The sequence below is a fragment of the Myxine glutinosa genome, chromosome 2, assembly GCF_964187855.1.
Source record: "Myxine glutinosa chromosome 2, kmMyxGlut1.1, whole genome shotgun sequence".
Classification (NCBI taxonomy): domain Eukaryota; kingdom Metazoa; phylum Chordata; class Myxini; order Myxiniformes; family Myxinidae; genus Myxine; species Myxine glutinosa.
In genome coordinates this window covers 223,207,020-223,231,009 of record NC_136262.1, presented here as the reverse complement: position 1 = coordinate 223,231,009, position 23,990 = coordinate 223,207,020, and the positions used below count along the sequence as shown (strand labels likewise).

Genomic DNA, 23,990 nt, shown 5'->3' with positions numbered 1-23,990 from the left:
CCTGTTCAGTTGCACACCTGTGCAATCACACCTGTTCCATTCTCACCTGTTCAATCCTCACACACACGGCATCATCTCAGCTAACTTCTCCCCTCTGAAACTTGCGCTTCCCAGTCGTCCCTTTAAACTATTGCGCTCCCACGTCATTATAATCCACACTAATCTACCTGCGTCCCCACTACAGGTATCAGTCACTAACTAAACTTAACGTTACCTAATGTCAATCTCTTCTAGATCCCTATCATTATCCAAGCCCTCCCTGGCTCGGTTGTCATAGCCACCCCATAAACTATTGCGCATTTGCCCCCACTCTGTGAGGGATGGTGGATTTGCCATCCCACCACATCGGGGGTCTCTCACTATCAATTTTGTTCGTCCAGATTCCACAAGTCAAAAATTTTCTATTTACTGCCAATTCTATTCACTTTTCTAAATTTTGTATCAAATCACTACTATCACTATCACCATCACCCGTCTACTTATTAGGTCCTCTCGGTGCGCCAATTCACATCTACAGCCCGGCTTCGTACAGCCGAGCAATGAACGCGGGTTCTTTTGTGCCAGCGGCTGGATACGTCCCGCATTCGGGGCAGGGACGGAGGCTTACCCGGGCCGAGATCCCATGCACCACCTCGGCGTGGAGCCATCCAATGTCCCGATCTCGACCTGCCGGCACGTCTCAATAGAAAGTGGTCGCCATGACGACCCTTCCTATCGGGCTGCCCGCTCCGCCTAGTGGAGCCCGGACGCGGCCGCTCCACGCGAGGCCCAGCGTGGATCGCGCACGGCGGTCCTTTCGAACCCGCCGTGGCTCGGATCTCCGCTGGTTCTCGCGGCACGCGAAGCCCGGCACGCACCGAGGGCCCGATCCGGCTAAAAGTCGACCTAACCTTTAACCCGGTTACCGTCGACGCTTCACCTGCAGGCTTACATGCATACGCTACCTCTTTCTTGCTCATACATGCAGCCGTTCCCATTCTCCTCGTACCTTTTCTTTCACACCTCGGTACACTCACTCCGCTCACCGACTTGGTCACACACCTGACCACCGAACACTTTGGCACACATTCGTCGCTCGCACACCTCACTAACACACCTCTTCGCGCCCCCTCCTCGGTCACTTCCTCTGTGACAATCACAGGTGTGCTCTCATTCGCACACCCATCCACGTGCCTCACTACCAACTCAAATGTGCCTTCCCACACACGCTCTACCATCCCAGGTGTGCTTCCTTCCATTCCAGGTGTACATCCTCGCTCACCTGTCACAACCAACTCACGCTCCGTTTCACTCTCACTACTCTCACCTCCACTCTCGGTCGCGCACTCACCCTTACTCTCGACAGCACACTCTTTCCTCATGCACCCGTCCGTTACACACCTTTCTCGCGCGTCCTCCCGCGCACACTTTTTCGTTACTTCCTCCGTAACACTCACCACACCGCGCTTCCCTGTGCTCCCTCGCACACGCGCTTCGACCAACTCACTCTTGACGGCACACTCACTCCTCGGCGTGCACTTTTTCCTCACACACCCCATGGTCGGACATTCTCGCACACCTCTTTTTTCGCACACCAGACCTGTCGCACACTTCACCAACGGCCTCTCACGAACACCCGGATCCAAACCAATCCCCAAGCCGACTGAAGCTTTCCTCACATCATATACATTGCCACTCACCTCCGTACTTCGTCTCACCTCCTCTGCCACCTGCAAACTTTTTATTTGGTTAGTGAGCATCACATCATGATTTGAACACAGACCTTGTACATATTCCATGACTTCCTCCTTTATCTCCCTCTTAGTTTCTGTCCGTCCCTTCTTAATTTCACTCACCTCTTCTCCCACTTCCTCTAATTTTTGTTTAACCTCTTTTATTTCTCGGTGCGTCTCCTCAAGTTCGTCCTCTAAGGCTACCGTGACCGTTTCTACGTGCGTCCTTACCTCCCGGTCCTTCGTCTCCATTGCTTCTGTCACCTCTTCCACCCTCATTGTCAGTTCCTCCCGTACCATCTGACATTGCCTCTGCGTCGCTATTAATTCGTTTTTAATTTCTTTTTGTGTCGCCTTTAACCCTCCTAGTACCGCAGTGTTCTTTTGAACCTGCTCCACTAACTTAGTTTGTCCCTCTGTCAGCTGTTCTACTCCTTTCGTCAGATCTTCTATTCCCCCCTGTAACTTTGCCGTATTATTTCTCACCTCTTTCTCTATACGCTTTTCGCCTCGCTTTACCTCCTCGCGCAGCCCCGAAACCTCCTCACTTACCCCTCTTCTGATCTCCTCTCCCATCACTTGCATCTCCTGCCCAGATGCCACCCTCATCTGCTCCATTTCCTCCCTGTGAGCATCCAGTTTGGTTTCTACCCCCATTCTGACCCCCTCTATCTGCTGCCCCATTTGGTTAACTTCCCTTTCCGCTTGGTCCCTCATGTCCCTCAATTTGCCTTCCATACTGTTTTCTAACCCCATTAACCCATTTTTCACTCCCTCTATCTGATTCTCCTGGGCAGCCATTCTATTTTCTACCCCCTCTAACCCCTTTTGCATCCCTTCCATTTGATTCTCTTGAGCGGCCATTCTGTTTTCTACCCCCTCTAACCCCTTTTGCATCCCTTCCATTTGATTCTCTTGAGCGGCCATTCTGTTTTCTACCCCCGTTAACCCATTCTTTACCTCTTTTATCCCGTTGTCTAACCCCTCAAAAGTATTGTCTAACTTCCCAAATTTCTTGTCTAACTCCTCAAAATTATTGTCTAACTTCCCAAATTTCTTGTCTAATCCCTCACCGGTACCCCTCGCTTCGTCCCTCATTACCCCCATTTGCCCCATAATTCTGCTTTCCATTTTTTCACTATCAGCCCTCCTTTGCTCACTCTGCAGGTTGAGGGACGCCTGCATTTGTACTATACTGTCGTTTTTTTTCTGCATTTCCACCATGAATTGGGCCATGAAGGCTTGCATTTGGGCCGCGCTCATTGGTTCCGTGACCGTGGCCCCCTCAACCACGTGCGCGAGGGCGCCATTCTGTGCGTCTGAAACCTCCGCAACCACATTGCTATTTTTCTCCTCCTCCCTATCCTCCATATACATTTCCCCGAGGTCCTGGGTCGATTCCACCCTGTCTATTTCTCCCACCGACATCCGATCGCCTTGATTGTCCATGGCGCGATCTCAAAATTCGGGTTTTGCTTTATAAAACAAAATAAATTTCGGCAGCTCGTAATTTTGACCAAAAATTTTTTTCTAGATGTTTTAAAAATTTGGTTCGGGACCCGAATTCCACTCCCAGACACCAATTGTTACAGACGCGGCTTTTAGATGTTATATTGACCGAGCGGTGGTGTATTTAACCGCGTCCGAACAGTTACTCCCCGATTAAAACCCGATTTCACCCGACGTTGACCAGATCGCCCCACGGATATTCAATCGGGAAATCTCTAAAGCGATCGCAAGAGAATGAAAAAGAAGAAGAAGAATACGGAGGAAGAACAGATTTATTATACACACACAAGCAAAGGATGGAAGAAACAGTGACACAGCGAATCCTTAACTTACACTATTCGTTTTTACTTAGCCCCAAGACAAACGAGCAGGACAGGACGTTCACACTTACTCAGGGGATAATGCAGGCAGGTAAGGACTAAGGCTTGAGATGGAGGCAAGGTCGGGAGGCCGCCGGTCGCAATTCCTCGCGGTTTTGGCGGGAAACCCTCCGTCGCGTATCCACTGCGGGAGACGCCACGCGCTGGTTCGGCACACCTGCTCCTCTTCTTGGGGCGGGGCCGTCTCCCTCCTTTCAGCGCGTCTCTCCAAAGCTGGTCTCCTTGCCGAGTACCTCTCCTCTTTGGCTTGGAGCGTTTCGCATCTCACCGCCTCTCTTTGGTGCAGCCTCGTTGCTCCTCTCCAGCTCATCTCCCAAAGCAGTCCCCTGCAGGCGCTTTTATCACCTCGGGCGAAATCAAGCCGCCGACTCCGAGGGCACGCCTACCGGGTCACTCACCGCGGTGTTGATTGGCTGTTAGGGCCGGTTCACTCCTTCCCTCTTCTGACGAGGTGGAGACACGCCTTTCTTCTCCAACCTTACCTCGTGGCCAATGGTGGTTGAAGAGAAAAACCGACCAAAATGCGGAAGGCAAATGGAAGGGAGGTTTTGGGGAAATTGGAAGGGCCTACGCTTATTTTGTTTGATACAATGCAAAGTCAATCTAGTGGGAAAACACATACTTAGCCTACATGGAATAAGGAAATACACTATTTAAAAGATATATCGTGACCTGCGTGTATATTCCATGCAATTAACTAGGACGCTGACTGCGACCATTATTTACATTAACAGGGTGGTACCGTACGTTTGTAACGTTCACATTGTAACGTTTTCACATTCGTTACACTTCCTCAAATTCGTTACACACTTCCCAAAATCGTTACACACTTCTCAAAATCGTTACAATATATATAATATATATATATATATATATATATATACATACAAACATACATACATACATACATACATATATATATATAATATATATATATATATATACATACAAACATACATACATACATACATATATATATATAATATATATATATATATATATATATATATATATATATATATATATATATATATATATATATATATATATATATATATATATATATATACGTATATATATATATGATTTGTTCTTCTTTAAAGCCACTAGTGCACCTGCACACGACGGGAGCAGCAGGAGGCAGGAAGGGTCATTCCTCTTTGGGGTATATAGACTACAGCCGATCTATGGTTGGGTCTCAAGAACATTGGGTGTGTGTTCATTTTCCAAGTTACTTGTGTAGAGATCGTCAAGTCGTTTAAGCATTCCAGCAAGCACTCCATTCAAAACCATTAATGAATGGCTGGCTTGGCAAGCGCTAGCGAGCAGCTTGGAAAATGAGCACAACCCGGGCTTCCTGCCTTTCAGCTTCTTGTTAAAGAGCAGGAGCGAGTTTCAAAAGTTCGCCATGAAAAACGCCACATTAGCGGCACGAAGGGTGATGTCATTAACCCAATACTTGTGGGGTTTATCGAGTACAGTAGATCTTCGCTCCGTTCTGTAAGTAAAACCTCCCTCACAGATGTCTGGATTCCTCCAAATTTCTTTATTTAGTGTTACAAACAGCATTAGCGACTGTTTAAAAAGCTAATCATTCGTGTTTGTGGTTTATAATATTTTTACTTCTGGTATAGGCCGTTGGGCCGTTCCTCCCAAGGAAACGCCATGATAACCTATTTATAAACATTGACTCGACATTTGTTCAAGGAGGAAAAACACCTTGGGGAGGTGGGACATTAATCGTATTAATATTGTTTTGTAATAACATTTATATTATGCTTTTATCGTTAGCTTTGTTACTCGAAGTGGCCTTGGAAAAATGCCACGATAAAGCTAATTTAATATGGATATACACCTCAACATGCAACCCCATTGATGGTAATGGCGGAGAAAACCCGCTTGGGGGAGAAACCCCCCTTGGGGAGGGGGGGGGACAAATGAATGTGCTACAACCTTCATTATGTAACCCTTAGTCATCCTGTCAAGTTTGGTTGAGATTGGATAAGTAACGACAGAATGTATTGGGGTAAAAAAATTCATCAGACAGACAGACAGACACAAAATGGCGTATTTTAGTATGATAAAGGAGGGAGATGTATAGGGTAGCAGGGAGGTAAGGTTTTAATAATCTTAATACATTTGTACGTTAAAGTAAAACATTTTGTTATATTTTATGGACAATTTAAGATATAGCTAATGATTAAAAACAAGAACCACTAGATATCTGCGATCACAAGGTGATCTTACCCTCGGCCATGGTTTTTTTTCAAATGTTCTAATGATAGCCATGTTTTTTTTTCTTTTTCGGAACACCATATGAGTTTCACCTTCACCATTTAAGGATATAGTGTACTAGCCAAAGTATCCGGCATTGCCGGGTGGGGGGGAGGGGGTGGGCAGTTGGGTGGGGGAAAGGAAGCAGGAGAGGGATGGGTGAGGAAGGGAGTGGGGGGAGTGGAATGGGGAGGGGGGCAGGTGAGGTGACGGGAGGTGAAGGGGAGGTGAGGGGAGAGGGAGGGGTGAGGGAGGGGAAAGATTTACTACATATACAATTTTGGGGATGGGGGGGGGGTGGCTTTGACAGTCCCCTCCATTTTGGGGAAGGGGGGAAGGGAAGGAGGAAAAATATACCCATGCAAAGAGTGCTTCAAAACCTCAGTGTTGCCCAGGTTAAAAAAAGGAAAAAAAGGAAATTGTAATACCCTCTGCCACCATCACTAGGTGGCGCTTAATGGTACACAGAATTTACGCCCCTCCCCCGATCCCCCACACACCCGAATGAGGCCGCGGCCACATAGCCTATGTTACCCCCCAGGCAAAGTTGTATTTGTATTTGTACCCCGAGTAAAGTGCATAAGCGTTTATAGCTGGAGTACCCAGCGTTGCTCAAGCGAAAAAGAAGCATTAACATATTTGAAATGAGGGCAAATATATTGGAAAAGCAATTACATCCAAATCAGAATCCATCACAAATGTCAAATCATCATTTTATCTTTTCGTTTAATATATGCTGGTGAATATGCCGTTCATCACGTTTCTGAGTTAAGTATGATGACATTTAGGAGAAAAAGAAGCTTTACCACCAACTTCGACCGCTTCTGGAATTGTTTTATTATTTGTGTTCAAATGTCTGATGATTGTTTTGTATTTATTTATGCGAATGTGTACTTGTATATAACTGTCATTAATCAAAAAGGCTTAGGCACTATGGAGCGATTTTTTTTAAAATCCAAAAAAACGAACTTTTTTTTTTTCACTCACTGATGAACCTCTGAATGTTTGACGAAGATCCGTTCAGCCATCTCTGAGAAAAATGGCGACACACAGACCAACGGCTCTCTTATATAGTAGATATAAAGAAAATATGTCACCATCCATAAAAACTCCGCTACATAAAAATCGGAGGAAAGATATTTAATTTATGATCAAAAACGTGTTTTTTTATTAATTAGGTCACAATCCGAAAAAAATAGGTCAAGGACAATAATCAATATCAGGTGCTCAACTAAAATCCAGGTCCACTATTATGTTGCAAGAACATCTTGGCAAGCCAAAGCGGCCTTTGAGATTCCACATTGGCAAAATTTAGCGATGACAAAAAAAACATGTTTTTTTACAGACCGCCATTTGACCTTGACCTTTAACCTGCAGGGGTATGATGTAGATCAAGTGTAATTTCCACTTCCTCTAGGCTAACTATAGAGGGCAATTTCATTCTGATCAGACAAGTATTTGTTTAGTTTATGTGAAAAACATTAAAATATCCTATAATTAGATAATGACCTTAAAAATAGGCTCAAACGAAAAAAAAATTGTCAACCCTGCATACTTTCTATTCCCATTATTAATGCAAATTTCATTCTCAAAGTTCCGGCCAGCTGTGAGACACAGCTCGGATATTGGCAGAAAAATGGGAGAAAAACCTAAATGGTGATTTTAATATTCTTAGGGGTGTAAGACCTTGGCCTTTTAACCGGAGGGTTAGGATGTATATTAAGTGAAAATGTGTCTTGCTCTTGGCTATCTAGAGAGGGAAATTTCATTCTGATCGGAGAAACCTCAGTCGAATTTTGGTGAAACATGTTTGAAAGTCTATAATTATATTATGACCTTAAATTAGGTCAAGCTCAAAAAAACGATGTCAATCCCACATACTTTCTCGTCTCATTATTGATGGAAATTTGAATTCCGAAAGCCCCCGCCAGCTCTGAGAAATTGAGAGTCAAAAAAAATAATCTCGTATTCGGCTCCAGATCCGGATCTTCATCAAAATCAAATCAATTCATCCTTGTCACACACCAAACCTGCCCATCCTGCTACGAGACAGACAGGGGTGAAAGCATAACCTTCGTCCACCTTTATTGATGGAGGTAAAAATTTGCTTACACAGCAGGAGTGCCCATGAGGCGGTTGTCGCCATCTTGTTAGACATCTTAGATGATGAAGAGAAAACAAAGAATGGAGTACTGTCCGTTAAACACATTTAAAACCAGATGTCCGTTAAACACATTTTTTTTAACCCTAATATCACACTCATTTACCAGAACTACACAGAGAAATAGAGCATCACCTGGACAGGCTGGAGTGTCAAGAATGGATAAAATCATTCCTATTTACTCTTCTTCTTCAGGTGGCCAAGATACCATCACAACCCATATGAGGCATTTGCTGAAAATACAGTATGATATATGAGGCATTTGCTGGAAATATGATTCAAGGTCATCATTACAATCCTTCTGATAATATCATTTTGTTTAGATTTGAAAAAATTACCAATTTATATTTGGTTTGATACAATCACCCAGCACCAACACCCTGTAAGGAGTATTGCACATAGATTATGATTACATGCACCTAACATTGTGATATAAACCACAGCAGGACCCATTGTAATTCACTAATCACTTATTTGGGTAATTAATACAGGGTAATTAATACAGGTAATTAATACAGGGTAATTAATACAGGTAATTAATATAGGGTAATTAATACCTGTGATTAATACAGGGTAATTAATACAGGGTAATTAATACAGGGTAATTAATACAGGGTAATTAATACAGGTAATTAATACAGGGTAATTAATATAGGTAATTAATACAGGGTAATTAATACAGGGTAATTAATACAGGTAATTAATACAGGGTAATTAATACAGGGTAATTAATACAGGTAATTAATATAGGGTAATTAATACCTGTGATTAATACAGGCAGCTAAAATTCCATGTAACTATGGGCATGGAGCTAAAATTTGAAGCATTGATCAGATAATGCGAGGTTGGAATCAACAAGTTAACATATGAAGAGTAACATATCAATTTATTTCACTTATATAGCTGTAGAATGTTAGGAATAGTACTATTTTACACGATCGAAAACAAACAAAAAAACAATTCGTTTTTGTCTCTGCTAATAAAAGTAAAGCAAGAACCTCTTTATCCTTTATAAATGAAATAGAGTCAGTAGGGGTATAATATTTTTGCATGTTATAGCTACTGATATTTTAAAGTCAAAGGTTTACTTCTCTGTAGTCGTTACCATATCCACTCACTGTGGCCAGAGGCCAAATTGGTCTTGGTCATGTAACGTGAATAACAATGAGATATTTATTTTTCTTTCTCTTGAATCTTCGTTCAGAAAACAAACATGCTGCTATTCCTCCTTCTACTTATTGTTTATAATCTAATGAAAAATGAATTGTACGCATCCCGTCTCGAAACTGTACAGCATCGGGGGCTATATTTGGTAACATGAGTAACGTAGCATCAGTGATGTCAGTAACATAACGTGGGTAACATTGTAACATGAGTAACGCAGCATGAGTAACGTAACGTGAGTAACATTGTAACATGAGTAATGTAGCATGAGTAACATAACGTGGGTAACATTGTAACATAAGTAACGTAGCATGAGTAACGTAACGTGAGTAACATTGTAACATAAGTAACGTAGCATGAGTAACGTAACGTGAGTAACATTGTAACATGAGTCATGTAGCATGAGTAACATAACGTGGGTAACATTGTAACATAAGTAACGTAGCATGAGTAACGTAACGTGAGTAACATTGTAACATGAGTCATGTAGCATGAGTAACATAACGTGGGTAACATTGTAACATGAGTAACGCAGCATGAGTAACGTAACGTGAGTAACATTGTAACATGAGTCATGTAGCATGAGTAACATAACGTGGGTAACATTGTAACATAAGTAACGTAGCATGAGTAACGTAACGTGAGTAACATTGTAACATGAGTCATGTAGCATGAGTAACATAACGTGGGTAACATTGTAACATGAGTAACGTAACGTGAGTAACATTGTAATTCTGTAACATGAGTAACATATCAGCAATGTAACATGAGTAACAGTATGCATACACATCAGCTACAAGAAGCTCAATGAAGCCTGGTGCCATCTGCTGATATTTGATGGAGTCTCTAACTGCTTAGTTAAATTCTCAACATTAACTTGGCAGCACAAGACATTTCCTGGAGTATTAACATCATATACTTAAATCCAGCATCATCCATTTCATGTGAATTTGCATCTCTGGTGAAGCTGAAATTTCTTTTAAAAATATTCCCCAAAGAAAAACCAAAAGAATAGTTCACCACATCAATATCAGTGAATATGCCACAGAGCAGAGAAAACGATGCTATTTAACTGAGGGAAGAATATAGTCCTTAATTTACCCTTCACGCATTTCATGAAATAGATTATATTATTTGGTCATTAATTTACACATCTGTGTATAAACACTCATCAATTTAATAGTATCAATGTTGAGTGATATAATGTGCTTTAAGTTTGTCAAATTGATTTTAAAATCTGTTAAATTTTAAAATTTGTACAATTGCATTGAACAAATAAATGTACAATGCAAGAGAAGTTGATGATTATGTAAGTGACATTTAGCCTGACAAAAGATGACAAGATTGGTGAATCCAATGATGACGAGATACGTGCCAAATGGAAGGGATGTGGAGCCTCAGATAAATCCTGATCCTGTAATTCAGGTGAAGGATTGCTGTCTAGTTGAATATGATCAGATCTTATATCCTGGTGAAGTAGTGGCAATAGAAGCAGAGGAATTCAGAGTATCAGTTTCATTTCGAATTTCACCTTCCTTTATTGTTACTTTTTAAAAACGTTTCGTTACACCGCCCTTGAGGTTTTGGTTTTCAAGGCACCGTCGATAATTCCAATAAAAGAGACATAATTACTCTTTATGGAAAATGTTTTTCGAGTTTGCTTTATGCTCAAAAATAGACTGTAGTGGACACAGATTCGTGTTAAAAGATTGGCCTTTAAAACCTACCCTTATGAAGGGGGAAAGACATTTGTACAAACACAAAAACTGACATTGTATTTATATCTATATCATAAATCACGAGTGTCTGTCTGTCTGTCTTTTTTTTTTTTTTTTTTGTATACAAGTTCGAGGCTCGTGAAAGAGCTAACATTAATCACACAAAAAGTCAAACCGACACACAAAACACGAAAAATAAGGGGAGCGGCAAACAAGATGGGGAGAGAGGGGGAAGGACACAAACACAACATTTGAGAGCAGGGACAACGGGAGAAATGTGGGAGGGGGAGGGCTTTGGGGGAGGTGGGAGAGGTATAAAACATATGAACACTGCAAGGACTTCCAGGAAAGAAGTTGGAATTTCCAAAAAAAAAAAAAAAATGTTTCTGGGTGTGAATTAGCGGGTGTATAAAATATCAAGGTTCTGGATGGGGGAAGATAAGATATCTGTCGGTCTGTCCATCCCGAAACGACTCCCTCAGTTTTGGGGCTAGCCCCATCCATCGGATGGGATGTTTGGGGTCCCAGCGGGTGTTGAAAGGTAGGTAGGAGCTTTCATAAGTTCTTCAATAAAATTATGATTTTGAAATTGGCTCGATACGAACCTACTTCCGAATCCGGAAGTGGTGAGGTGGAAAGAACTGGGAAGTGGCCGTGTGCTGTGTGCAGGAAGGGTGTCGGAGTGAATTCCATTCAATGTACAATGTGCGCTGAGTGGGTTCATCAAAAATGTAGTGGTCTGAGAGGGTCATTAACCAGTGTGGCAGCTACATTCAAATGTAAGGTGTGCACAGAGGGAGCTGCAGATGGAGGAAATGTTGAGTTGGATCTTGGAGACGGCGTGAAGTTGGAAGGTGTGAAAAAATTTTGCTACCTCGGAGACATGCTGAATGGAGAAGGTGGATCAGACTCCGCAAAGGTTGCTAGAGTGAGATGTGCATGGAAGAAGTTTCAGGAACTGAGTGGCGTGCTGATGAGGAGGGGAGTGGCGTTGAAGCTGAAGGGAAAGGTGTATGCTGCATGTGTGAGAAGTGTTATGATTTATGGGAGCGAGACATGGGTAATGAACGTAGAGCAGCAACAAAGGCTGGAAATGCGAATGGTTCGACGGATGTGCGGAGTGTCGTTGAGAGAGAGGAAGACAAATGATGAATTGCGAAAGATGATGGGAATAGAGCCTGTGATTGATGCTGTGAAGAGGAACAGGTTGAGATGGTTTGGTCATGTGTTGAGCAAGGATGAAAGTGACTGGTTGAGAAGAGTGATGGAAATGAATGTAGAAGGAAGTAGAGGATGGGGAAGACTGAGAAAGACTTGGCTAAAGATGGTGGAAGAAGAAATGCGGGCAAGGGGGTTCACAAGGGGAGATGCAGAAAATAGGGCAAAATGGAGAAGATTGTCATGGGGACCGCAAGGCTAACCCCCGCTCTAGTTGGGAAAATGGCCTTAAAATGACTGTTGTTGTTGTTGTATTAATGTATGATTGGAATGATGCTGTTTGGAATGAAAATAGAGATATTGAGTTTAAATATGAATGAGGCAATGACGGGAGGGTTTCTACTTTCTAACCATGACATTCGTGGATTCACCATATGCAGATTCGCCATCGACTGGGGATAGAACCATTCAGACGGGGTACTTTTATTGTGCAAGTCCTTCACGAACCGGCTGCCAATGCCTCACATTCGATTAAAGTTGACACAGGAATATGGAATTTATTCGATCATCATTTCCTATTCACCGTTTTTTGCCCAAATCATTCAGGAACATGCTGTCCATGTGTGACATTCAACTGACAGTGACACAGGAATGTAGAATTTATTGGTTCCACGGTTTAGCATTCACTGTTTCCGCATTGTTTGTTTGCTTTTGGATTCCCACCCATGCTTAGCATGGGTACCTCGCTAGTATGGTAGATAATACAACATAGTAGTTAAAGAGTTTTGAAATTTAAACTGTTTTGGCAATTTAATGAGTGTTACTTTGTTTCTCTATAGTATCTGTTTGTTCACTGCATACTCTAAAAATGTTTTCTGAAAAAAAGTTTCACACATGGTTTTCAGCTGAGAAGGTCTGTCGGATGAGTAATGGAGTAATTATTAACTTGGTCTTAAAATTGGCTTAATGACAAAAGTAAACCAAAGAATACTGAAACAACTGCATAGAAAGGCAAAAAAAAGAAGAAATAAGCGATATTTAACAGATGGAGTTACATTGTAACACGAGTAATGGTAACGTGAGTAACGCACCCTTTGGTACATACATGTATTCCCCAGTTAACATATTGATGATGAAGAAGAAGAAGAACCATTTTTCCCTGCAGAGCAGGGTGGGGTTGGCCTTTTTCGGGCACCGTGGTCCCCTTTTTGGAGCAATGCTTTTTCGGGCACCGTGGTCCCCTTTTTGGAGCAATGCTTTTTCGGGCACCGTGGTCCCCTTTTTGGAGCAATGCTTTTTCAGGCACCGTGGTCCCCTTTTTGGAGCAATGCTTTTTCGGGCACCGTGGTCCCCTTTTTGGAGCAATGCTTTTTCGGGCACCGTGGTCCCCTTTTTGGAGCAATGCTTTTTCGGGCACCGTGGTCCCCTTTTTGGAGCAATGCTTTTTCAGGCACCGTGGTCCCCTTTTTGGAGCAATGTTTTATGGCCGGATGCCCTTCCTGCCGCCAACCCTGCTTGCCCTGCTTGTCGCCTCTTGCGACACACAGGGAATTACCAGTGAACTGGTACTCAATTTGCCGACCTCGGAAGAATGACAGGCTGAGTCAACCCCGCTGGTGTTACAGGCTGAGTCAACCCCGCTGGTGTTAATTCAGCGATTGACCGGGATTCGAACCCAGGATCCTGGGATCCCAAGCCAGCACCCTAACCGCTAAGCCAAAGCTAACATATTGTACGATTAGAACTTATTATTTTACTGATGTTTTGTTGAAGATATCAGATAAATGAAATACATGATCATTTTGTGGTGTGATGAATCAGTTGAGAATTTGGTAATAAAATTGAAGGTAAAATATCCATGTCCTTTTTTCCGTAATGTGAGTAACAGCCATTAAATACATGCTACAGAAAAGAAAATGAATATTTCCTCTAGTTATCTGTTTGATCATACAGACTATGGCCAAAGTGTGTCATATAACAAGAATGTCCAGGTTTAAATAATAACTTGTACATAAAGAAGAGGTTACAAAACTTTAAATGACTAAAATGTAACGCGAGTAACACAGGAAATGTCTAGAACAAGTTATGCAATGTTTTGTTGAGTAATGGTAGAAATTTGTTTCCATCTTCCGCTGGATTTGCCCAACAAAGTGTGTTTTATAGCAACTGTTTGCATTTCGTGCAGCATACTCCAGTTTTTATCCTGTGATGTTTTCACTTCAGGTCATGAGGGCAAAGCAGGAATGGCGAGTGTCGTGTTAAAACCCGAATCAGAATTGAATTGCAGAAAGCTGTACGAACACATGGTCATCTTCTTGCCAACGTACGCTCGGCCATTGTTTGTTCGCGTTCAGGTAAACAAATGTTCATTCAATTTTATATGCCTAATTATAATTTTATATGTACCTGAGAGGGGTTGGGGAAAGTGGGGGAGAGGAGAGAGTCTTGTCTTGATATATATATATATATATATAGGAGAAAGGGGTTGTTTTCTATTATTATTATTATTATTATTTGGTATCGAGTCATGGCTCATAGAATAATTATAACTAAATGGATTAGGACGCTGAATATAATAAAAGGAGCATTAGAGAGAAGCACAAAAATAGAGGGAGACTTGGACAAATTATAATAGGTGTGGGGAGGGATGATGGGTAGGTGAGGATGCATGGGGTGGACAAGATGGATACAGAAGCAAACTCTCAGGAAGGAGAAACTGGAAATTTGGAGGGAAGTGTGTTTGGAGAGCGGGAGTGGGCGTGGGGGTTGGGGAAGGGGAGAAGGGTTAACGGTGGTTAGAAAAAGATCATGGTTTGGATGGGGGATGATCTGAGAGGGTGGTGAACAACCGTCTTGATGAGCTGGAGAGAATAATAAGATTGAAGAGAATGTGGAAGTTGGTTCCTCAGGTGGGAAAAAGAGGAACAAATGAGTAGACATGAGCAGTGATCCTGGATTTTGGGAGTTTCACCAGAAGGTGGTTGATGGAGATGTGGGGAAGGAAGGGTACCGATACCATTAAGGGACATGAAGGGGATTTGATTGTTGTGAGCAGACAACCTCTGAAAACTGGGCTTCTGAAGTTTCCAAAATTGGACAAACGAAGATTAGGATCATCAGATGGGATGTAAGAATTTTTGTTGAAGGCACGGAGAAAGGTAGAACTGTAGGTTCGAGAGGAGGCCGATTAAGCACTTAACTGACATATCGTTTTGCAAAATAATCTTTGTGAAGAAGAAAGAGAAGAAGAAGAGGTCTATATCATGGTGAAGAAGAAAATGTAGGGTACTCTTGATGGATAAATAAGGAAAATGAAGCATTTTAAAATGTTTTAAATTGCTGTTAAAGGAAGAAGTAAGAAGCGTTAACATTCAAAGAAGATTTAGTTTGGAGATATTGAGAAAAGGGAGAATTAAAGAATGGAGTACAGGAAGTACAGGCAGAAGGAAATTCAAGTATAATAATGTTGTGGAGTGAATCTTTTTTTTTAAGCGAGGAGGGGAAATCGGATCATGATGAGGAGGTAGAAAGTACAATATTTTGGGGAAAAGAAGCAAAATGAGGGACACAGCAAGAAAAGGGACAAAAATATTTTCAAGGTGGTTATCCAAGGAATAGGCCTTGAACACCATGAAAATTAGTTTGACAAAACAACACAACAAGGTACAATTAAATACGCAAAATTGGACAAAAATACAAACAGCATCACAGAGATGGAAAAAACCCAGAAAAACATGACAAACGTAGCTTCAATGAGGTGACAGCAACAACTGCAGATTCAACCTCCACTTGGAAAAATCCCCGAACCAGTTGGGATCTCTTTCCTGATTATTCCGAGTACAAACCGATACAACATCCTGAACATCTTTTTTATATTTTGCTTATATAGGCTGATTTGATTATTACTGCAGTGACACATAGGAATAACCATTGTACGTAAACACAAAAACATTGGATACAATTGTAATATCAGGTTCAGCACAGGACAAGGAACACGATTCCAAAACCATGCTCGTGTAACATGCTGTGGACAGATCGTCGGTTCAGTCGAAGAAGTTTCTTGGCTGCGGGTTAGAATCCTGGACAGGTCGCCACTCCGACACAGGACAATCGGCTGAGGGTACAGGAATTTGTCATTTGTTCAGGGACCCGGAGATAACTCACCTACTCTTCACAAACGACACCGTGGGATCTTTAACATCCACAAAGTCATGCTAGCAGACGGGATGCCCAATTTGACGTCCACCCAAGAGATGGCACAGCCATTGATGAATCCGCTACCTGTGAGACTCCAGGATGACAGTTCATAGCTGGGTCGAGATTCCAACCCAGGCTAGACAACTCAGAGGTGAGTGTGCACACCTCCAAGATATTTTGCCATCCCTAGCCGAGGTATGCACACTCACCTCTGAGCTGTCTAGCCTGGGTTTGAAAACCGACCCAGCTCTAAACTTTCGCCCAGGTGTTTCACAGGTTGGGTGATTCATCCATGCGGCAGATGGATGTTATACTGTGCGTACCATTTACCAGAATTAGTCAGGGGACGTTAAAGGTACCACGGTGTCCTTCACGAAGAATAGGCAAACTATATATCGCCAGTACCCTGACCAAATTCCAAATTCCTGTTTTGACTGCTGGAAAGGCATTGACAACAAGCATTCTGAGTATTGCGCTGCAATACATGTCCCCTACCGGTAGTCTGTCGTCCGGAAAACCGCAAGGTCGCTCCGTGGAGTAGCCTGCACGTATTGCACTATGTGTGAATTATATAATTACCAACTCACGGTCTGAGGTAACTCGCCTAAAAGTATCCAATTTGCACCAAATAAGTTTATGAATGGTTGCACAGACCCCTACTTCTCACTAAAAGTGGAAACAGAATGTAAATTGGAGTTTAAACAAGGAATATTAACAGCTTTGACTTACCGCACTCCAAATTATAGTCCGGAAAACTGTTGGGGAAATTACCAAAGTTCAAAGTGCCATAACTTTGCCAAAAATGATCGAAACGTCGTGAAGTTCGACCTTGATCTGTAACTTATCATGAGGAAACCATGTACCAAGTTTGAAATCATTAGCATTAAGAGTTTCGAAAAAAGTCTGGAAAACTGTTCTTTGCATGACGGACGGACAGACTGACAGACGGTCAGACGGAGGGACGGAGTGCAAACCTATAGTCCCCTCCGGTGTACACCGGTAGGGGACTAATAACCATTATCCATACCAAGAAACCGCTTCTGCAGCCACATCCTTCTATGATAGAGTATATGTCATCAGAAGTAAAAGAGCGTTCTTGCAGCTCGGACTTATCCCAGCACAGAGAAATGCGGGAGAAAATTGTATTAATTAATAATTATTGGTGTAGTGCAGCAACAAGAGTTTTCTTTCCTGTTTTCCAGGACTCCATGGAAGTCACGGGAACATTGAAGCAGCAGAAAGTGAAGCTCGTGAAAGAGGGTTTCAACCCATCCATCCATAGGAACATTTACTTTTTGGACATTCACAGCGCAGTCAAGTCGTATGTTCCTCTCACACCCCAGCTGTACCAAGATATAACCTGTGGCAGAATTAGACTCTAATAATTTCACCAATTTTAACGGTTCAAAGCTTTCCCATCATTTGGTTAGAATCAAAATATGTTCCATTCATCGACGACGACAAATCTGCAAGGAACTTTTCCAGCTTGTTGGTCAAAATGCAGGTTACTGTGATGTTATTATGAGGCTTATACCTTTATCCACATAGCAATAGGTAAACATTCCTGACAGAACGAAACAGATTTTTGCATCCACTTCCTGATTTGAGGAGATTTTTAAAACTTCGTACTACATTTTTTAATAAAGCAATTATAAAACGTTTATACAAATGTATTCGTATAAGTTGAGAAACTGTGGATTTAATTTATATGGTGTCGATGTGGCGCAGGCTTGATGGACCGAATGGCGTCGTCCTGCGTCCAACTTCCTTGTGTATCGTCATATGGTGGTCGAATTTTACGTTTATATTCATCCAAGATCATAATTAAGCAGTAATTTTAAATTGTCTCATTTCACACAGATAAATATCCTCATTATTAAAAATTGTAGGTTTTATTAAATCAATTGGGAATGGGGTGGATGTTTCTCCTTGGTTGCCCCACCAGATGAAGAGAGAGGGTAGCATCGCTGATGCACAGGATTCCCTTGGGAAGCAGGTGTGGTTGGAGGGGTACAGTCCAGAACTGAAACTTCTACCAACTATTCTCAGAGAAACTGACGATTTTGGAACGATCTTTGATTTTAAAAATAAGATGCACTCAACAAACAGATCTTTTGGACGAAGTTAGCTCGGTGGTTGCGCATTGCTAGGCGAAGTTAATCACCATTTTGTCTGCGTCTCGGTGTTACTCCCACATCAGAGCATGTGACAAATTTGATTGGTCGAGATGCCGTAAAATGTTGCCCAAGCACTGCTAACCTGAGGGTTTTTGGAAGTGCAAACGAGGTAATTTATTGTTCTACAGTTCAAATATATAATTCAATTGAAACAAAGTTTTAAAGGCAGTAAAAAAACAAAAAAACATTGAATCAGAACTTCCTTATTTAACAAGTTACATTAGTTATTCATGCCTGTTGTTTGTGTCATTTATGACATCACTAAAAACAGTGAGTTTCCTGTTTGGAATGATTCTTATTTGTCTGCCTGTCTGGAATGATTTTCAAGACACACTGAAGCAATTGGTTTACCGTGCTGTGTGCAGGCGTGCTCGGGACGAGACGCCATGCAATTTGCCAAATTCAGAGTCAAAGTACGATTCAGAGCCATGTTCTGATTAAACTTCCGATTCGTGCTCCACAGTGTTCAAAATATAAAATTCAATTGGAATTGAGTAGTTCCTCGATCATAGAAATAGACTGATAGACAAATTGCTGAACGCTATGCGTGCGGCTAAATACATTTCTTCAACTGACTTCAAAAAAAAAAACATACTTTTTCACGATTTTTTTCTTTCACAATTTTTGTTTTGTTTTGCTTTTTTTGTATACAGGATTGAGGCTCGTGAAAGAGCTAACATTTATCACACAAAAAAAATCAAACAGGCACATAAAACATAATAAGTGGAGTGCTAGAAAACATGGGAAGAGAAGGGGAAGCACACAAACACAACATTTGGAGCAGGGACATCGGGAGATCTGTGGGAGGGAGAGGGCTTGGGGGGAGGAGGCGTGGGAAGGGGGGGGGGGGGAGGTGGGAGAAGTATAAAACACAAGGACACCAAGGACTTCCAGGAAAAACGTTGGTATTTCAAAAAAGTGGAATTAGCGGGGGTACAAGAGATCAAGGTTTTGGATGGGGGAAGATAAGAGATGGTGGTGAACAGCTTTTTAAAAGACCTGGAGGGAGGAGTGGGATTGAAGAGAGTGAGGGAGTTTGTTCCAGAGGTGGGAGAAAAGAGGAATGAAGGAGTGAAGGTGAGCAGCGAGTCTTGATTTTGGCAGTTTAACCATAAGAGGGTTGCTGGCAGATCTTGTGTGACCTGTAGGAATATTTGGGGGACAGAGCCAAGAGAGAGCTGGGGGAGCAAGGCCGGAGAGGAGTCGGTAGAAGACAGAAAGACCACCACCCTGCCTGCGGTGAGTAAGTGAAAGGCCCTCGGAGTTACCTTCATCGAGGGAGATTCCAATGATTCTGGAAGCTTTTGTTTCAACAGCATGAAGCCGAGCTAGGTGTGAGGCAGCAGCACCGGCCCAGAGGGGAGAACAGTATTCCATTGAGCTGCGGATGAAAGCCTTGTATGTGGTGAGGAGCTCAGGTGTGCCAAGCATGGACTTCGCACTGCCTTGGGGAACTCCAGCCTGAACATGAAGGGGGAGATGAGAGAAACCCATTCAGGGCCACACGTTGACGACGACCAGAGAGGAAGTCCTAAAGCCATGCGTGGAGATTTCCATGGATACCATAGGAGGAGAGTTTGGTCAGCAGAGCGGGGTGCCAGACCATATCGAAGCCATGTGATATGTTAAGGGAGACAGCTCTAATTTCCTGTTTGGCATTGTGGACCTCCATCCATTGTTGAGACAGCAGAAGCAGCATGTTCAGAGGAGAGTGACCTGGTCTGAAACCAAATTGATGATCAGAGATCAAGCCATTGGAGAAGAGGAAAGATTTGATATCCAAAGCAATGATGGATTCCATGACTTTGCTGATAATTGGGAGAAGGCTGATTGGTCTGTAGTTGCAAGGATCTGTTTTTGCACCTTTTTGTGTAAAGCAGTGATGTTGGCTGATTTCCAAGCTGATGGGAGATGACCTTGAGCAATAGAGAGGGTGAAGAGAACAGAGAGAGGGAATGAAAGAGCGGCAGAGCAGGATTTTAGGACCCGTGGGCTGATGCCGTCAGGTCCAGTTGCAGAATCAGAGTCGAGGATTGACATAAACCTCTCCACCTTGTCAGGAGAAAAGGACACAGAGTCCAGGAGCAGCTGGGTATGACTGGGTACGGTGGGTACAGAGAGGGATGGGTTTGGGACACAAGATTTTGAGGCAAACACAGATTTGAGGCATTCAGCTTTTTCACTTGCGGAGTCAGCTGTGTGGCCATTTGAGGTAAGGGAGGGGATGGAGGGGGAACAAACACCAGAAACAGATTTGACCAGACACCACCAGGATTTGGAAGAGGGAGACAGGTTTGAGAGTTCGGTCTTGAGAGTGGAGAGATATTGTTTTGCTGGCTCTCCTTTGGGTGCACACACATTTGTTTTGGACTTTGTGAAAGGAAATAAGATTTCCTTCCATTGGATTTGCTTTCCAGGAGGCAAAGGCAAGTTGTTTCTGGGCAACTGTCTCACCACAAGATTCCATGTACCATGGATGGGAGGAAGGGTATGACAACTGAAGACGAGATGGGATAAATCTGTGCATGCGAGAGAGAGAGCAGTTTACTTTGGAAGAATTCCCAGGATGAGTTGATGTCAGAGACGGTCGAGATGGGAGACCAGTCCAGATGATTGATGGCTGCTTGAAGACCATGCCAGTTGGCCTGAGAGAAATGCCAGACTTGTCGATGCTGAGGAGGCTCTCTGGGAATGGTCAGAGAGATGTCACTTTAACAAGCACATGATCAGATGAGCCAATTGAGCAGAAGAAGAGCAGCAGACATTTACAGGGAAGTTAGTCATAACCAAAAGTTATGACTTTTATGACTTATGTTATGACAAAAGTTATGACTTTTGACTTTATGTCAAAAGTTATTACAAAAGTTATGACTTTAAAAGTTATGACTCTCAGTCTCCCTTGCTCAATTCACACGATTCGTTTGTAACAACTTTATTTATTTTGTCTGCATCAGAAACTCCCACTTTTATTGGGGTCGTCATATCCGATCTTTCACAAAATCATGTTAGCTTCACGTTCCGTGGTCGAGTCAAAATCAACCCTGACGAGGAAGCCGCAGTATCTCGCGGTATCTGCACTTAATGGCCTTCTCTTTTCGAAAGATAGAGTGAGATTTTTTTATTCTTCTTTCAGATGTAAGAAAGTGAATGTTGCATCAAATACTTTGGACTGAAAACTTAAATTTGGAAAAATAAATGAAATGTTTGTCTCATGGCTGTGTCGGACTGGTGACACAGACTGACACTAAATGCTCTCTCTTGCTGTCTATGTCTGTCTATGTCTCTATCTATATCCATCTATCTATCTATCTATCTATCTATCTATGTCTGTCTGTCTGTCTGTCTGTCTGTCTGTCTGTCTGTCTCTCTGTCTGTCTGTCTGTCTGTCTCTCTCTCTCTCTCTCTCTCTCTCTCTCTCTCTCTCTCTCTCTCTCTCTCTCTCTCTCTCTCTCTCTCTCTCTCTCTCTCTCCCCACCTGTCGGCGCATTGGGTGCGGTGTCATGGTGTCTGCTCATGTTTTGGCATTGTAGCTCCGTGCTCGTGGTTTGTATCTTTACCCTCCCCTTACCTCTTCTCACCTTTGTGCCGCCTTTTGTGTATCCCCCTTCCACGTTATCATCCCTTCCCCCCTCTTGAGATTGAGAAAGTGAGAGAGCACATGTGGTGAGACCAGTAAAGGTTCCCCCTTAGGGCGGTTCCCTCTGTCGTGAAAATCAAGCTCAGACACGACTTGACCTCTGGGTAGGTTTAATATCATTTAGATCTGTAGTACATCCTGTAAGAATACATGCATGCAACAGGCATTAAAATCAGAGTATTTCATGAGCAATGGTCGATTCAATATAGCAATGGTCCAACAGAGAGGACAGTCAGCGCAGCATTTAGGGGCGTACATACCATTCAAACTACAGGACTATGTCACAGTGAGTTCCGCTGGAGTGTCCGCGCGCCCCGGTTGTCCCGGGTCTTATAGACGCCCCTTCTGTAGCGAGCACACCCTGGGTTCACCTTGGTATAATTTCACTACATTCTCCCTGCCGTTAGAACTATACTGCTGCTCGGCAGGTTGCAAGCAAGCATCAGCAATAAACGAATGGGTCACGTCAATCCACGTCAGTCGGTCCACCCGTAGCGGTCGGGGCGGCGAACTTCCCTGCCAGTTCGTGTTCGGAATCTACCGGGCATGGCGTCCCCAAGCCCGGAGTCCCCCGCGTCGGAATAGCCGCCGGAGGTGGGAGTCGGAGGGGGCGCCCCTGCGCCTTCGGGCACGGGAGTGGGGAACGACGGGAGTAACGGTGGTAGTTCCATAGGGGAAGCTTCGGTAGAGTCCATAGACTCGTAGACGGGTTCGTCGATATCCCTGTCGTCGTCCCCACATGGGGCGAGATGGCGTACGGAGACAGTAGACTCGCGGCCATCCGCCGTTAACACGCGAGCATGCTCGGGATTAGCCTGGAGGACCTGCACCTTGTCAACAAGGGGGTCGTACTTGCTAGCGCGAACCGCTCGTTTGAGATAGGCGGGCCCCGGTTCAGCGAGCCAGCTGGGTAAAGATTGGATACTGCCGGAGCTTCTAGGGTGGTGGAACAGTCGTTCGTGAGGAGTCTGGTTGGTGGCAGTACATAGGAGAGCCCGGATCGAGTTTAGAGTGGCAGGTAGCGACCACGCCCATTTATCGAGGCCTCGGCCGAGGGTCCGAAGGCTTAGCATGACGGCCCTCCATATAATCCCATTAAAGCGTTCGATCTGCCCATTCGCTTGGGGCCGGTACGGGGTGGTGTAGCTCGAAGCGACATTATGCTGGAGCAAGTAGCCCCTCACCTCCTGGGACAGGAACACCACACCCCGATCGGTATGCACGTAGGCCGGATACCCGAACATAGAAAACAAATTCTGCAGGCACCGAATAACCGTGGCAGCCGACATATCCCCGCACGTGTAAGCAAAGGGGAATCGGGAATACTCATCGACGATAGTGAGCAGATAGCGAGAGTTGCTCGACATTGGCAGCGGCCCTTTGAAGTCCATCGCCAAGCGCTCCCACGGTCTAGTAGCCCTAACGAGTGTCCCCATAAGAGGGTTATAAAAACGCGGTTTGAGTTCCGCACAGATCGCGCAATCACGGCAGATGCGGCGGATGTCCTCAATCGAGTACAGCAGATTGCCCTCGCGCACAAAATGCGCGAAGTGCGTTACCCCGGGATGACACATAGTGCCGCGCAAAGTGCGCAGCCCCTCCAAAGTTACAACCCCCGCGCAAGTGGCCGGCCTCGATAAGGCGTCAGCGACCAGGTTATCCTTCCCCGGGCGGTATTTGATGGTGTAGCAGAAGTCGGCGAGTTCGATACGCCAACGGGTGATTTTCTCATTCTTAATGCGCTGAGCATGTAAGGTGTCGTACATAAACGCAACACTCTGTTGGTCCGTGACGATTTGGAAAACTCCGCCCAAGCAGATACGGCCGCCATCGCCGAATTGATTCGACGATCGCGTACGCTTCCTTTTCGACAGACGAATGCCTCCGCTCGGCGGAGGTGAGA

At 43.7% G+C, this 23,990-nt stretch overlaps 1 protein-coding gene across 1 annotated transcript in view; it reads left to right on the top strand.

The window, feature by feature from the left end:
- Nucleotides 1–18,734, top strand: part of LOC137420803 (long-chain fatty acid transport protein 2) — an 88,905-nt gene extending 70,171 nt beyond the window's left edge. The window contains exons 9-10 of the mRNA XM_068106192.2: nt 14,300–14,430; nt 17,476–18,734. Of these exons, the coding sequence (XP_067962293.2) occupies nt 14,300–14,430; nt 17,476–17,655 (311 nt within the window). The 3' untranslated portion in view covers nt 17,656–18,734. The remainder of the gene's footprint in view (nt 1–14,299; nt 14,431–17,475) is intronic.
- The last annotated feature ends 5,256 nt before the right edge of the window (nt 18,735–23,990 follow it).